At 36.6% G+C, this 16,997-nt stretch overlaps 1 protein-coding gene across 7 annotated transcripts in view; it reads left to right on the top strand.

Annotated features, from left to right (window-relative positions):
• Positions 1-16,997, top strand: part of NFATC2 (nuclear factor of activated T cells 2) — a 121,977-nt gene that overhangs the window by 18,038 nt on the left and 86,942 nt on the right. For 2 of the 7 annotated variants that reach the window (XM_072414158.1, XM_072414161.1), the window contains exons 1-3: positions 916-1,420; positions 10,781-11,783; positions 14,943-15,111. In XM_072414158.1, the coding sequence (XP_072270259.1) occupies positions 1,297-1,420; positions 10,781-11,783; positions 14,943-15,111 (1,296 nt within the window). In that variant the 5' untranslated portion in view covers positions 916-1,296. Of the gene's footprint in view, positions 1-914; positions 1,421-10,780; positions 11,784-14,942; positions 15,112-16,997 lie in introns of those variants that run through there. The other 5 variants (XM_072414159.1, XM_072414160.1, XM_072414163.1 and 2 more) reach the window with 5 other exon arrangements.

The following is a 16,997-nucleotide window of genomic DNA, read 5'->3' as shown; positions in this document are numbered from 1 at the left end:
TAGGACCCTAGGGTTCCTTCAGAGTTTGCTTCATTGAGCAATGAGCGGTTTGTGCCTCTTAGATCAGTTAAACTGACACCAATGATCTGTAAGTGTGACATTCTTCGCACTGACCACCACTCTAATAAACTGTGAGCTGTGGATATATTAATTATATCAGTGGTTCGCGAAAATTATATTTCAAGGGTCATCTCAAAATAAAAAGTTTGAGAAAGGCTGCTGTATAAGAAACAGGTTTCAGAAACGTATATGCGTTGTGGATGGCCTAACCCTTCACTTACATACTGCCTGAGCATCAGGTATGGCTTTGGATATTTTTTAGGTAAACATTTTATGAGAGCAATTGGTGACCTGGTGATTTTCTATGGTTGTCACTGGGATTATCTCCCTTCCAAATCACTATCCTGAAACAATAACCTAGATTGGGAAAGTAAAAAAAAATCATAATCTCCTAATTACTTTATTTCCCGTCAGTAGCTTGAAAAAGGTTTGCATAACCAACATTTTTGGAGAGGTCAGACACTGTCAATCTCCGAGTTTTCCTAAAATTATTGATTGAGTATCCACCAGTTTATTTATAATAAGGGGTATCCAATGAGGATTTAATAACACAAGATAGCTATGTTGTATTGGAAGCTTGCAAAAATTTTCACCAATCCAATCTGATTTTACCATACTGTAGGCAATTGCCAAACCTTGCATAAGGTAATAGCACTTTGATTTATTGCCTTGTTAAAGAGTTCTCCATGGCTTTTTTTCTGTGCCGGCCATGCTGTGGTAGTCCTGCTTTATGTCTTAAATATCAAGAAGGGAAGGAAGAGGTTAGCAGATTGACATTGTTGTTCCTGTTTTATGCCGAGGGGCAGTGTTAGTGTGTGACACTTGCTGCTGACATGCTGGCTTCTCCAGTTGTGGCTGCAGGACACGCCTCGTCACTTGCAGGTGTCTGCTCTGAGCAGGAAGTTCTGCACTAGCTGTTTCTGTACTTCTGCCAGTTTCACACACTTGTGATCTGTCACTGAGCCGAGCAGCCCTGGACCCATCTACCAAGCCCACCGTCTGAGCACGCTGATACCTTTTGCACACCTGAGGGTGACCTCTTCCATCCCGCCTTGTCTCCCGTACCATCATTGTGTTTTTTTAGATGGACCTCCAACAATCTTCTGGATCAGTGGAACCATATTTTACAGAGGATTGAAATATATCATTCTCAAAGGGGGAGGAAACTCCCTGGACCTGCTTTATTTTGAGGAATTACATCTGGTTGCTAGTATTTAATTTATTCTCTTTGTAGAGATGAGCTCCGCCGATCGAATCCTTGATCCTGACCCATTGGGTATCGATGACCGCAAAGACAGCCCTGATATTGATTTCGACTTTGCTGACTTGTTTAATTACGAGTCTTCTAACTCTGTGGAAGGTTTGTAAACATTTAGAATACAGGGATCAGGTGTCCCATGTTTAGTTTGGTGTTTGTTAAAGAAATAATGGGCAGTATATTATAAAAGTTCTGTTTTTGGTATACCATGTGAGACAAGTCTAAATTCGCCAGTTGGACTAGAGGAAGCAAGGGTTAAACCTGTTTCCCTCACAGCAGGTCTATAAAATATTGTTTGCCTTCCTATTTTTCATCTGTTTGCAGGCTGCACAGCATTGTGTACATTCATTAACCTGTCCTTGTATTTGTATTTGGCAGGTATTCAACTGTGTTTAGTTTTCTGCCACACATGTGCACTTGCCTACACCTGTAGTATTTATGCTACAAAATTTACACACTTAGTAACAACTACAATGTGCACAGCCAGTTTTATTCTTGCTTACATGTAGAACTGGTAATGTTCACTTTAGAACCATTCTTAATTAAATAAGTTTACAGTTCTTTTATTAAAAGAGAATTTGTCATTAAGTAAAGAAGGCTTGTATAAACTACAGTAATAAATGTCCTCCAAGAATGTCATTTCCTGGCTTGATATTATTGTGTAATACTAATTTAGTGGCCATTTTGCAGACTCATCAGCTCTGTACAACATTCTAGACGCCAAGTAGCGACAGATTTAAATAGATGGCAGAACCACTGGGTTTTCATTGCTGATATGGCAGCTGAACTTTGAAAGTAAAAGTGATTTCATTTCACTGCATGACTCTGCTCTTCAGTACCAGGATTTTATTAAATACAAAGTATCATCTTAATAATGAACCATGCCTTAACATTCACTTGTCCAGTGACAGGTGACAAAGTACAGGACAGGAAAGAATGACTCATTTTAGAACTGCAGTGAAGTAGAGGGTTAAGTAATGCAGAAAAATCACCCAGAATTTACATGGAACCCGCACCATATGTGTGTGCACGAGTAATTTTGCATGCATCTAGTTTGTATGCTTTACAAATATTTACATGTGTCTACAATATAATACATTGATTTATTTAGGATGTTCAAGCTACCATGTAATCAGAAGCTCGCAGGGGACTTGAACATGCTATTTGAGCAGCTGGGTAAATTAACTCTTCAAGGGCTCAAGTAGTTTGGGCCTAACTTTAAAGTCCAAGAGCAATAGTTCACATGTTTAGAAAGCTTTGCAAATGCAAACACTACATTTTCAGTTTACAGATCCCTTTCAATGTACAGTATTCATGTTGTGCTGTCAGTAATGTTAACAATGACAGATGGCAAATCATGATGGCCGTTCTAGGTTATTAGCACTGGTTTCCTTAGCTGTGGCCTAGAGCAGTGTTTCTCAACCAGGGTTCCTTGAGCAATGAGCAATTTGTGGCTCTCAGGTCAGTATACCTGGTACCATTGAACTTTTCAGCTATCTGTAAAAGTTACATTCTTCTCATTGGCCATCAGTTCAGGAGACATTCTTCCTAATAACAACTACATTAATTTGCTCTGATCTGTGGATATAGTAGATATATTAGGGGTTTTCTGAAGACCTGAAAGTTATTTCAAGAATTCCCCCATTTTAAAAACTTTTATCAACACTGGTTTAGATTATATCCTTCATTGCTTGTTGGGGACAATAGCTGCTAAGAATGGTATGGTAAAATATTACCACATGAATTTTTGTCATATCCATTTAGAATAGATGTTTAATGTAAATAACTTAATGCTAAATAAATAAAAATTCACTCCTTTTAAGACTTGCCTTAGGCCCAGTTTACATTGCTTTTTGCCTGGTCCAATTAACAACATTTAAAGATAATATTTTTTAAAGCTTTGTAGAAGTTTTCAATTGAAAGAAATAGTCTTCAAGGGTTAAGTTGCCTTGCTTTCCTTTGTTTCAAAATATTGCAGCATTTTGTATTAGTATTAAAGCATATCCATAGAGAATGCATTGCAGTAATGCATTCTGGCCCAGACCATGTGTGTGTCATGTTGGGGCATCAAGCATGGGGAGAATGAATTTTATGTAGACAGAGGAAGAGTTAGTTGAGAGGAACAGTTGTGTCTTTAACAACTTATTGATTATGTGTGCTGGAGCCTAGACTTTTTCTAGAGTTTTTCATCACCAGAATGCTTCCTCTCCTACTGGGGTTGAAGGAATATCAATAACCTCCGTGGCTTTAAGGCCAGGTAAATAAAAATATATTTAGACGGTAAGCCCCCTCCAAATATTCAAACAATATGTTTCTAGGATCCTGTTTAGTATAAAGAGTTGGCAGGCTATACAACCTACCTTATTAAAATGCAATTTTTGCACATTGTGGGCAGTGCACTACAAAGGTCGGCCCTTATAGAAGGTATTACTCTGAATAGGACGAGTTAGTGCGGGTTTGTTGATTCCCACTACATTGGTTGCAAGGAACATGAAGTTTCTTGTTCTATTATAGCAAATCTGCAATAAAACACTTGCACACAGTTATACGTGCAACTTTTGAATTCAGTGTAAAGTGTATTTTTGTGGAAACCAATAATAAAAATTTATTATAAAAAATACTTTCCTTAAGTGTAGAAGGTTTGCCATGGCTAGTGGAGTATAGTCGGCCCCAATCTAGCCCTTCTTTCCATTTTACCTCTGCTTTACTGATAACCAAAGAAAATGCACTATTCAACTGCTTCTTTTCCGTTCATATTGTTTGATAATAGTCCTCTTTTCTAGTTATTTATAACTACTAGAATCATCAAAGACTTTTTTTTTTCATAAAAGTATAAACAAAAAACTATTTTTTTTGTCATATGCAAAGCATACGGTAGAGCTAGGTTGTACTACATGGTTACAAAACCTCGTACATCCAAACCACAAAGGGCTGTTTCAAATCAGGTTCATGCTTTTTGAATTTGCAGTTTTGGTTTAACTGCAAAGTTAAAAAAATTGATGAAAAAATCCATTTTGCTGTCACTTTCTTACCCTTTTTCTGCAGTGAATGTATTTATATTCATATCTAAGAGGTTTGTAGCTGTATAATGCAGTCAGCTACAGCAAGGACACCGCAGCAAGTATGAAATAGTAATACAAATCAATCAGTTCCATTCATGTTTCAGCACTACAGTGCTGTGTGCTAATAAAACATAGCCTGCATCCATTGTATTACTGAATTTTAGGCTTTGCAGAAATTACCGCAATGCGTTAAAAGGGTAATGTAGCATTTTTATTGCACACAATATAAGTACCAGACAGAGAATAATATTCCTTTTTTTTTTAAACAAAACCATGCAAAATACATGAGGACAGATTTTTAAAAATGTACAAATTTACATTATGAGTGCATGAAGCTTGCAAAGTGTGAATCTAGCCTCAGGGTAAAATTCATGAACAAGGAAACTACTGCTTTACATATTGTATTTTTATTATTAAAACAGACCTGCTTTATAACTCTAATACTATATGCTTTGTGAAAGGTAAAATGTTCTGTGGAGACATTATCAAGCTTGCCAAAATGTCAAGGGAAAAACAATTTTCTTTATCTGCTGTCTAATATGCTTCAGTATTATCCCTTTTATTATATTATTGACAGGCAGTGTAGCTTGCATTTTATGAATGAGACATAAAAAAGAAAAACAAAGCAATAAACAACATTGTGGTGTATAGTGGATAGCTCCTTAAAAGAGAGCCTTAAATTTTATTCTGGGATATTTTGGATCACAAGAATAAACTAGCAGATATTTAAAAAAACTTGACTTTCTAGAACATTTGATACATTCTAGGAATTATAAGAGCATAGTAAGCATTCCTGTTTAGTAGCCATTTAAAAACACTTGTTTCTTTTGGTTTCCTATAAAAGCTTACTGGCTCATAGATTGACCTACCTGACTTGTCTATGTAACATCATGATTATCATATTGTAGCCAGGAATTAAATAAAAAACAATGTAGGTTCTTTGCCCTTTTTTATTGTATCTTAAGGAGTTGCAGGACATGAGCAACCGTCTGGCTGAATCATTTTTGAAGTTGCTGTTAGGTCTGTGATCTGCTTTTTTCTTGGATCATCATGCAAAAAGGAGCTTTATGGGGTGTGATATATATATATATATATATATATATATATATATATATATATATATATATATATATATATATATATAAAACTATATATGCAGTTAAATAGTGCATTTTCCTATATATACATGTGTACATTTTGGAAAAAAAACTAAACGAAATATTGAAAGAGGTTAAAATACCTTGACCTTATTTAAACATATTGGGTGGGTTCAAAATCAAACTTATGGACTGTAGAAGAACCTTTAATAGGGAGAAATCTTGATATGTTCTCTAAGCTCTTGATGTACTTGTGGCCTCTCCCAAAAACTTTCGACTTTTTTTTAAAGTTTCAATGGTAGATTATTCTTTACATTTTGAATGTGACTCACTTAGGCAAATTTTACAATTTGTAGTACATTGCTGTCCCCAATACTCTGCTGCCCTAATTATATTATTCTACAAGGCCCAAATCGAGCAGCTAATCTTTAGTGGTTATAGTCTGAAGCCTTACTCTTCCTTTCTATGAGACACTGCAAGAAAAAGATGATTTTGAAGAATGTTATTTTAAGCATTTTTTGCTTGAAGTATTTGTTCAATTGTTATAAGCCTTTTAATATAAAGGCAAAACAGAGTATCTGGGGATGTCTATTTGTAATTCTTGTCTAGGGGTAGCCTATCTATAAGTCTTATGAGATCCACACAGGCAGATAAATCAAAATTGTCCGGACACTAAATACTCCTTACTGTAAAAATGTGCTGCTGGTGGGTCTGGCGGACAGGTTTGAAATCACTGAGGGTAATATCTTGATGATAAGCTCTTGACCAATGTCTTATAGAATTTGACAGCCCTCATGTCTTGTCAAAAGCCAATGCCTCATGATTATAACTAGTTCCTGGTGCTTGTATAGGCTGAATATTGGTTCAGGCCCAAAATATGGCAGCCGAGTGTAGTTTACATTGCTTCCTTTAAACAAGCCATGTTAAGATGGGATTTGACAGTATTAGTATAGTTCTTACAGTGAAGCTGTTTAATGATTGTTGTGGTTGTTGGGCTTTTCTTATAACTGTGTAATGGATCCTAAACACAATCAGCAGAAGCAGATTAACCTGTTTCTAATGACAGTCTGGAGTCAGTTTTATGCAATGCTTTTTTTCCATCAGTACCATTGTATAATGCTGAGCAGTTAAGTACCTACATTTAAGTCTTTGGAATCATTTGTTTTACAGTTTGTATCTGATCTGGGGTTGATGCTTGGAAAAAAAGGCTAAACATTTTGATAGAGGGGGATTTTAGGTTCCAATTTTATACTGTTAGGCACCTCGTAAAGGAATGCCCCCACTTTGTTTATTTTCTTCTTGCATATATCTGTGTGGAAATTGCTGGCGCAATGCATGAAGTTTTAGGACTTTTGATCCTTTATAAACATTACAGTATAATCTGTGTTCTTGTGTTGCATTGGCTTTTTTTTCCCCTTGAATCTTTATTCTTACTATCCTTATTTTTAAAGCACCAGACATTTCTGCAGGACTATACAAGGACCCAATCTCCGCCTACTCTTAGGGTTCAGTTTATTGTACTCTTTTTGAAGTTCTCCTTTCTTATGTTCAAAGTAACAAAAATCATAATTGAAATGATTTGTCCTCGTTAGCAGCATGGAATTAATTAGGCCGGAGAAGCTGTAACATACCAGGGATTCATTTTGAACAATGTCTCATGGCTTTGTAGTGTTTCACTGTAACCACTGCAGCATCTGTGGCCTCTAATGAAAGAAGATTAAAGACAAGGGATTCTTTTAACAATCACCAAAGACATACAAGGATAACTTGTTGGTATTTTCCACTTGGCTCGGTCAATCTGTGTATTGCTCTGGTCATGGCACCACTGCGTTTCTGCACAGTTGCCAGCTGTACCTAATATTGACAATGTATCCTTCAAAATGTTCTAAATATCATCATTTTTGAAGTTACCGAAAATAAATCATCACACTATTCCGTACTACAAATTCTCCTAAATAAATTGCCTAAAAATGAATGTTATGCTCTCATTAACCTGTTTTAAATGTAAAAGAGGTGTCACATATTGTAGCTCACAAGAGGTTTTAATTTGGAAACTAATGTAGCTACTAGAAAAAGAAAAAAAAGGTATGCTTAAGGATTAATAAAAGATTGACATAACTTTTGGAGACATGAGACTCTTATTTCATATGATGGTACTCTGTCTTCTAGGCATAGGTTCATGATATTTGCTTTCTCTACATCCTTAACAACAATATCCTTTTTAGGAGTATAAAAAACCCAAGTCTACTATTGAGTTGCTTTTTGGTTATTTGGAATTTGGAGATGTCCACTCACTTGGTGTAGGAGTCAGGAGAGAGTTCTCATTTATTTGATATATGGAAACCATAAGACTGTACATTTAACAATGAAACATCAGCATAAACTTGAAGAGAAACTTCTTTGTCATTAAAGTGTGCATTGGTGGGGGTAACTGTAAAGATACCCACAGACGTGAGAAAACAGTTTGCATATGTAGGAGGTGGTAGAATTTTTTAAGGGGAACGCTTTCATGGGTTATTTTGTTACCTCCTAAGACCTCACACATCCATTCTACAGCGTTTCTTGACACTTTTAACAACCTTGAAATAACTTAAAGGTCTTCAAGGAACTCTTCCTGTAACACCTCTACCCACAGCTCATGGTATATTACTTGGTGGCCATTGGGAAAAATGCCCTCCTACATTGCTGGTCAGTGGGAAGAATGTCACCCATACAGATAGCCAAAAAGATCATCAGTGTCAATTAACCTGGGAGGTACAATTTGCTCATTGCTTAAGGAACTAGCTAGCAACTTCTGGAGGAACACGCTGGTTAAGAAACTGTGATCTAGAAATTGAATGAGTCTTTAGGGTTGGTAAACTTTGGAATTCTGAAAACAGTATGGGGGCTGTATTAGATCTCAGCTATTCTGTGTTTTGATATTTTGGGTTGAGAATATGTGTTTAGTAAATTTAGGCTTTTGGTACTACTTATCTCAACAGTGAACAGTGTACTAATCCGGGGGAAGATTTTCTAACTTGGAAAATTGCTTTTGGTTTCTGAATCAACAATAGCAGGCGATTGACATACCTGTGAGCAGATCCAGCATGGGTTAAATTGATAGTCTGTATTTCTTTTTATATATAATTGCAGATATGCTGCCTGCAACTTTTACCCAAATTAAACTTGTAATAGTTCAAAAGAAATATGCCAACCCACAGAAAAATTTGTTATATTTTTAAATCTGTTGATCTCAGATATTTGTGATGTACCTTAAATATCAGCTTGGGCATTGGGAACTGGAGGTCCAGCTAAGTTTACATATAGTCAAGTCATGCTGGGACTCTAACACAAAAAAAACAAAACATTTTTTTATTAAAAGATAGCTTGTTTTTAAGAATTGATAGCCACAGCTCAGGACTGGCTTTTTAAAAGGCCTGGCAGAGTTTGAAGACATGGCACGTTTGGGAATGAACTCAGGTGATGTCCCACAGGGTTGCTAGGAAAGAGTTTGGGAGTTTCAAACAAAAGAGGCTGGCAGCTTCCCAGCCAACGTGTAGCAAGGGATTACACTGGAAAAAAATAATTACACCAAGAAAAGGAAGTGAATCTAAATAAAGTCTGTATGCAGTAAACATAATTTATTCTTTACATGCTCTGGGTTCAATAATAAATCAGCTGTAAAATGCAATGTTTTGCTTTAGAAAGGAGAGGTATCTCTGTTAAAAAATGCCAACCCTTCAGCTTTTGCTAGTTCTTATTCCCTTTTTCAATATAATTTAAATGACATGCTTCATGTTTTTATGTAATTTCAAATTTTTAATGCATTTAGTTATTGTGTTTTTTTTAAGATATTTTTTGCAGATTAAAAACTTTACCTATCATGAGTCCTATGCTGGCCCATACAATGACTATTTTCAGGCGATTGCAAATATCTTCTAATTGCACACATGATGAAATGGAATAGAACAACCCATTGAGCATCATAAAATTTTGTTTTTTTAATTAGAAATGTCTTTAGAATCAATGCTGTTTGATATTGCCTTAAAATTGTCTTTTGTAAGGTAAGCATGAGGCCTCAGTCACACGGACTGCAAGTTTTGCACTAAAATATATATAATGATCAGAAATGGTGCAGTTCACATTGTTATTGCTTGATGCTTCTCTTTGCAAAGAACATGTTGAATACTCATTCATCCTGCTTGCTGCAAGTCTCGTCTTCTCTCTTTTGCAGAGCTACTGGTGCTGTTGCCTCTGGGTGTGTCAGATTCAATAATTCCTGTTATTCCCCTCACTGGCTTCTATGACACTACAAGACCCAGGAGTGATGTAGCAGCCAGTAAGCGGAATGAAAATGCTCCTTTTCTTGCCCTAAATAAATACACTGCTTTTATATTTCCTTAGGTAACGTACAGCTTAGCATTCTATATCATGTGGTCTCTCGCTACCATTAGATTGTTGTTGTTTCATGCCAAACAATGCTACAGTTATTATTATCAGTCAAACATAGAAGCAAGGGTTTTTAAATATTAACAATTAATAGGAATATACATTTTCCTAAGGTTCTCACAATGCATAGGTATGACAGGGTGTATTCTGTTACAGTTTTCTAAAGTTAAAAATATTCGGAGGCCTTTACATGCATTAAATGCAATTCCAGATAACCATGACACTACAGAAACATAAAAAACTACACAAAACCATGTTCTAAGTCAATTTTTTTTAAGTAAATAAAAATGTAAAGGCCAAATCAATGCAAAGGCAACCGTTTTTAGATATTTGTTGTATTTTTAGTTATGATAGTATAATATAAAGCTTCAGGTACAATTACAAGTGCAGTTTAGTAAGTCCTTTTGTGAGCCTCTGCAAGAGCTCATGAGATGTATGGATTGCAAACAATGCATATTTCAGAGGGTTGTCTTATCTTTTATGTCCTTCAAACTCTTCAAATAAAAAAAACTATATAGGAATCCCAGCAGCTACAATAACACCCATCCAGAATCCTAATGCACTGCTGCATGGGTGCAATAAATGTAAAGGTAATAAAATGACTTCACTCATTGCTCCAGGTGATTTCACCTATGGCAGCCATTCCTTTACACCATTACCAAGGCCCCTGCAATGGTCTTAGATGTTTTTATACATCCTCCTTCTCAAAATGAAGAGAGGTGTGAATTGTTAAATTAAGTCCTATGGTTTAGGTTTGAATATCCTCCTATATTTATTTATTCTTTGATTTAATCATTGGGCAATCAGTTTAATTTTCCATGATTGTGAGCCATATGTAACAACTTTTAGAATTAAAAAGACCCTTCTTTTTCCAGAAGAACCGACTCCACATAAAATCAACAACCTCTCTGGAGATGCGTACAGTCATGGTGATGTCTCCGACTATGGTATCAAGCCTAGCAGTCTTCCGAATTATAATTTTCCCCCACTGTACAGATATGAACAGGATAATAGCATAGGGTCAAAATTTCTCTTAGACCCTCAAAAGGCTGCTGGAGCTCGAGCTTTGAGTCCAATGATTAAGATCACGCCATCTCATGAACTGTTTCATTCAGGTGGTTCATACCACAGAGATACAGAAACATTGTTAGAACACCAGTCAGACAGTAACTCAAGATTGCAACCTTACCCTTGCTTACCCTTGCCTCTATATGACTACAGAGATACATCTTGCGTGAGCCCGGGCAGCAGTGCCTCATCAACGAGTTATATTTCAGAGACTAATTTCTCTCCTTGCACATCTCCTTGCCTTTCTCCAAAAAATGGTCCTAATGATGACCTGTCTTCACAGTTTCAAACCATCCGTCCTTATTCTCCTAGAACTCAAATAATGTCACCAAGGGAAGGCACCCTAGAGGAATCCTGCCTGGGACCACGTTCTCCATCTCCTCGACCCAACTCACGGTCGTCTTCCCCAGGTGCAAAGAGAAGGTATTGTGCTGAGGTCTACAATAGCCACCAAACCAGTGTTTCTCCACGGCAATCAAGAACACCATCTCCCCGGGCATCACCTTGTGTTCACCAACCAGATGATCTCTCTTCTATGAATTACAGTCACCCATCTGCTTCTTCAAATTCTATGGATGACCTGGGCCTTGCTTCTGATTCTTCATGCGGTGTACCATCTAAAATGTGGAGAAACAGTCCAGATCCTTCTCCAGTGTCTCCTCACAAGAGCATTCCGTGTCATGTTTTTCAACCCCAGGAGTACCTTGGGCCTTATGAGCATGAAGACAGAAAGACGTCAGATGCAGGATCCATCCTCCTTATGCCACCGACCTGGCCAAACCAGCTGGTGCCTGCCATGCCCTACTACAGGTACAGACCATATATATCTTCATATAAAAAAAATGCTCTCAGCAATGAGAACAGTAAATTTTTTAAACTATAAACTTGATTTTAAGTTAAAACATTTTTGTAATGTATATTGTAATATCTGTAATCCTTTTTTTTTACCTAATTTATGTATTTGCTGAAGCTTTGCTGAACCTGGTGAGATCCTCCGCTTTCCTATTTATTCAGTTTTCCTAAACACACACAAAGGGTACAAGAAACACTGAGGTTATTGATTTGAGAAAACATTCCATCAGTATCCCATTGCAGGCAGTCCTGTGATCTCCACTAAAGGGGTCGATCGGCCATGGAGAACCTGGTTTATCCTTTCATAAAAAGCATGTGGTAAAGCCAGTTGGCAGCCATGGCTTCCCTAAGGAGCCATGCTTCAATCTAATACCCTCATGCAGCCTCTCTGTTTTTTTGGTTATAGTAAACCTTTGCCCCAGGTATTTACACATTCTGAATAGCCAGTAAAAACAAGCCCTTATTTATCACTATATCTGTGAGCTATGGAAAGAAATTTGTTTACAATTCACTTAAGTTTGAGCTATTTCTATTTTATACACTGTTAGAAACTAATTGAAACTGACTTTAAAGTCTTAATGGAGGATAAATAATTCAGGGTCAGGGTAGCTTATTTTGAAGCTTTGTTAAAACATGTAATTTGTTTAATAGTCATAATCTAGGTCCAGGTAGATTTAGGAGTGTGTTTTAAAAAGTTTATTCAAATTTGTATTTTTAATTTTAGGTCCAGTTTAAAAACAATCCTTGTGATCATCTCTCGGTTGGTGTTAAGCAAAGATCATACAGAGATACTGCAAATTGCACATTTAGGTGCCTTAGGGTATAGAAGACCTCTATGGCCAACAATCAATAGATCTGTATACTGTCACATTACTGAGTAAAGTCATCACTCTCCTTGGCATGTGAGGAGAGCTCTAACATGGGAGGTTTAGTAGGCTGGGAAAAGCTGTGACAGTGACTTTGCAAACCTATAGAGTGGCACATACAATTAATAGGGTAGATGTACTTTCCCCATTTGGAAAGGCCTATGTATACTCCAGTAAATTATTTTCCATGGTGTAGTTAGGCTACCAGCCCTGCACTCTGGCCAAGGGGTTTAAATACATCTTTCCACACACCATTCATCCTGCTTTGCCTGTGCAGTGCTTGTTGGAAACATGGACCATAAAAATAAAAAGAAAACCTAAGAGTAGTGCTAAGAGAACTAGGAAGGATGTAAATATTATCATAATATTGCTTTCTGCATGAATTTAAAGCAACCTTAAATTAGAAAATTAGACACAACACTGTTGTAGACATTTTAGGGTGTTACCGCAACTTGGAAGGGGGTACATAAGCATACATAAATCCAGCATGACAAATAGAATAGCCACTGTGGGCTGCTGGGGTATATTAGGTATAATACTCAAAGCTTAGCATTACCTTTCTGTTGTGCTGGTGTCCTTCCAATAGGTAATAGTTTGGCAGTGATGTAATAGATATATCAAGAGGAAAACGTTATACAAGGTTATTGTAGAAGTAAAATAAATTGTTAAGGACTTGATAAAATATACTAAATCAATGGGACAATAATGTAAATGAATATATAGATGCCAGACCCCACGCTGCTCAATATGTAATCAACAAGGCAAAACAAAGCTTATTTACAGATGTGCACATTCAGAACAATACACAAAAATCTCTGCAGCCTAGAACAAAAAGCCTATGATAAATTCTGTATATCACTTTACACTCCATCATGTAACTAACTTTTCTTTTGGAAGAACTCATAATATAACTCTAATTGGAGCTTCACTTTGCAGAGATGCCTTGATGCACTTGCGCTTCACAACTATTTTGCAAATGCATACAAAAATATCTAAATAAATCCATCGACATCTGCAAAAACAAAATACCTTAACCTCAGTTGGTAAATCACATAATAATGAAAGTGACAGTCATTTCAACATCTTTAAGCACATCAGTTTGCATTAAGAGTATTTTGTCCAGGATTTTATATTAGGTTAAGTATAATTGAATATGCTGTCCACAATTTAGTATATAAGAGCAATTTTGTATGTTTAGTCAACAATTTATTTGTTTTAAACATATATAAAAATAAATACTGAAATACAAGGTAGTTTAGTTGCTGGAAGTTTACATATTTGTAGTATTACAAAATAGCCAAAACAGAAGAAACATAGAAGAATAGAGAAACAGAGGTATTTTTATAACTATAGTGATATGGCTATATTGTTATATCATGGATTTTTAGCTTACAGTGCTTTATATATTTGCAATGTGCTGCATTTATTTCTTTAGACTACCACCTGTCCTAAAAGTGTTATTCATCATAGAAACAGAAGTGCCTTATATTTGTCCATTGCTACAGATTCAGCAGCCAAAATATCTCAATGATCATGATGTTTTTTCTCTCATCTGGCAATAAATGAGTATTGCTGGTCTGTGAGGATGGCTACATGCCTGCTGATAACAAAAAACAGATTGGTTCCTTGTGATATGGCTTCTTACTTTGCTTTTCTGTATGCTTAGTATAGATGGTAATTTTGTCCTGAGAGTTATATTTTGAAACTAGATAATAAAATGAGATGTTTTCCCTAACTCAAAACAGCTCTGTTTGCAAAAACTTGTAGAACAGACTCTAATAAGTTCCACGCTTTCTACACATTCAGCAGCACAACTAATTTTTTTACTTGCCACGAGTAAATTTTGCAACCTGGTTATTAGATTTCAGGTCTGCTCTGCGGTAGCAAAAAACCATCCCATATATTTCATTATCACTTCTGTAATAAAACTTGCTGGAATGAATAGATGACACAGCTAGAATAGATCGAGGTGTGCCCTTTCCAGCTGTTAATACAAGATGATTTAACAAGAGCATACGGGATGGCTGTACATTGGAGATCCATATGAACAGTTTAAAAATAAATGAGTACATGTTAACATGTGGTTCATGAGAAAATGACTACTACTTTACAAAGCTTCTCAAGTGATATACTAAGTGAGCTATTTCTCTATTACTTGCATTACACGGAAGCTTCTGTCAAACAAGTTTACTTGCATTTATAATACATGTCCTCATCAGGGACCATTAATCATTTGTATTACTTTACACAGCATCCCAGTTGCCTCACTTCCTGCTCTGGAGTGGCCCCTGCCGAGTCAGGCTGGATCCTACGAACTCCAGATTGAAATGCAGCCGAAACCACACCATCGTGCCCACTATGAGACAGAGGGCAGCCGTGGGGCAGTGAAAGCCGCTACTGGAGGACACCCAGTCATACAGGTCAGTAATCATATATGCATCTTTGTAGAAAAATACATTCCTTTATTTTGTAAAAGTTCAAGCAGAACATCAAAATGTGAATTAGGCTGTACTATTGTGCTGTTTGTGGACTCTGTGGAATATTGGGGTTTAATCTTCTTTGCTCTTTTTTGCTACACATAAATAGTCACTGAATGTCCATTTGACATTAAGCAACTGAAGGTGCAGGTGTTCCTTGATCCTAGTCTGCAGGATCTGGTAGCAGAATGTAGTGTACGCATTTTATGGAAACTTCAAACCAAACTGGGCTATAAGCAAATTCACTTGTTGCTAAAAATCTCTTTCTTTGTAAAGAACTCCTGAACAATAGCATACACTTTACTCTAGCTTTGGTTTTATTTTCAAAAGTCAGCATCAGACAAAGGTCTAGGCTTATTTTTAAAAGAACCACACTGATTCATTTACAACATTTACAAAATCTACCGTCTTTAGGTTCAATTCAGATTAGTGCTATCTTACTGCAGAGTTTACTGATACCAAGTCTACTGTCAAAAATGAGGCATTGGGAGCAATGTTAACTACTTGTTGTTTTCCAGTGTTTGCAAATGGCTGCAAAAGTGTAACAGTGTGGCAACTCTTTGCCTCCTACCAGCTGTCCCCCAAAAAATATGAATGGACCTATGTGGTCCATTGTTAGACATTTAGACGGTATTGAGTGGAACGATTACTAGTCTAAACTCAGCTTTGATCCTGTGTCCTAACAATACACCTTAAAGTATTTACATATTTAGTAGACAATGGAAACCATTTAAAGCGTACCTAAACCCAACATTTTTAGAAATGTTGATTTTTTTTTTTTTTTTTTTAAGTCTTGTTTGCCGTGGAGCACAGGGAGATCTCGGGCATGAGCAGAAGGGGCATTTTTCCTCCTAAGCGGAAGAGATGCGCAGTGTGTTTTTTTTTTTTTTTTTTGCCCTTCACGGCTTTGTCACTCGATCTCGCAACTGCGCTGTGCAAAATTGGGTGACAAAGAAAGATGACTGAAGAAGAAGACAGAAGTGAAGATCGAAGAGGAATTCCAGGACGAGACGGGACCAGATTGTGGACAGACTAACGCTATCGAGGGACCTGTGGGATTAAAGGGAAGTGTGTTTTTTTTTTTTTTTAGTTTAGTTCTATTTTAAGCAGGACATCATTCACCTCCTTAGCTACATATATTTTGGAGAAGTGTATTTTAAAAGTTTAAATCAGAGGCACAGAAATCTAATTTTTTTTTCTTTAGTTACTTTCTATTGTAGCAGAAAGTGGTATGTGTTTTGCCTATTGGAAATCAGGGAAAGGTTGCAAATATAATATTGTCTTTTTATGGGTCACTCTTTTTAAAGGAAGCATTTCAATCTTCGGACTTCTGTGTTGTGTCTGTAGCTAACTTATATCCAGCTTCAGCAAACCTAATGGCTCATGATTCTATCCTACTCCAGTAGTATCCTGTCCAGAATGCAGGGTATACTAAAGAAGTATCTGTCTCCTTATGTTCATTTAATAGAGAAAAACTAGTGCCTTGCCTGCTTGTACTCTTTTGGCGCTCATTATGTTCCTAAGAGCATACAAATGTGTTTGAGCGCATGGATGAACAAGCACATCATTTGGAGAAAGTCAGCCCGTGCACATTGAGACAGGTGTGCGCAGGATCTAGAGTGATGATAGCTTATTGTTTACTCAAAGCGGGGAGCCACTTTCAGGCACACAGCCAGGACAGTGTATATATTTCTTTGTTTAGACAAAACGCTGCTGATTCTCCTTCAGCCTTGATCTATAAAATACTCCTTTTTTATTTTTATGGTTCTCCAAAAGTTTTTTTATCTCAGCAAGCATTAAATTAGAATCCCCCGTCTGTGACCATAATT

This window comes from Pyxicephalus adspersus, chromosome 6, assembly GCF_032062135.1.
Source record: "Pyxicephalus adspersus chromosome 6, UCB_Pads_2.0, whole genome shotgun sequence".
Classification (NCBI taxonomy): domain Eukaryota; kingdom Metazoa; phylum Chordata; class Amphibia; order Anura; family Pyxicephalidae; genus Pyxicephalus; species Pyxicephalus adspersus.
The sequence above is the reverse complement of the archived record's forward strand: the minus strand, read 5'-3'. Positions and strand labels throughout refer to the sequence as shown.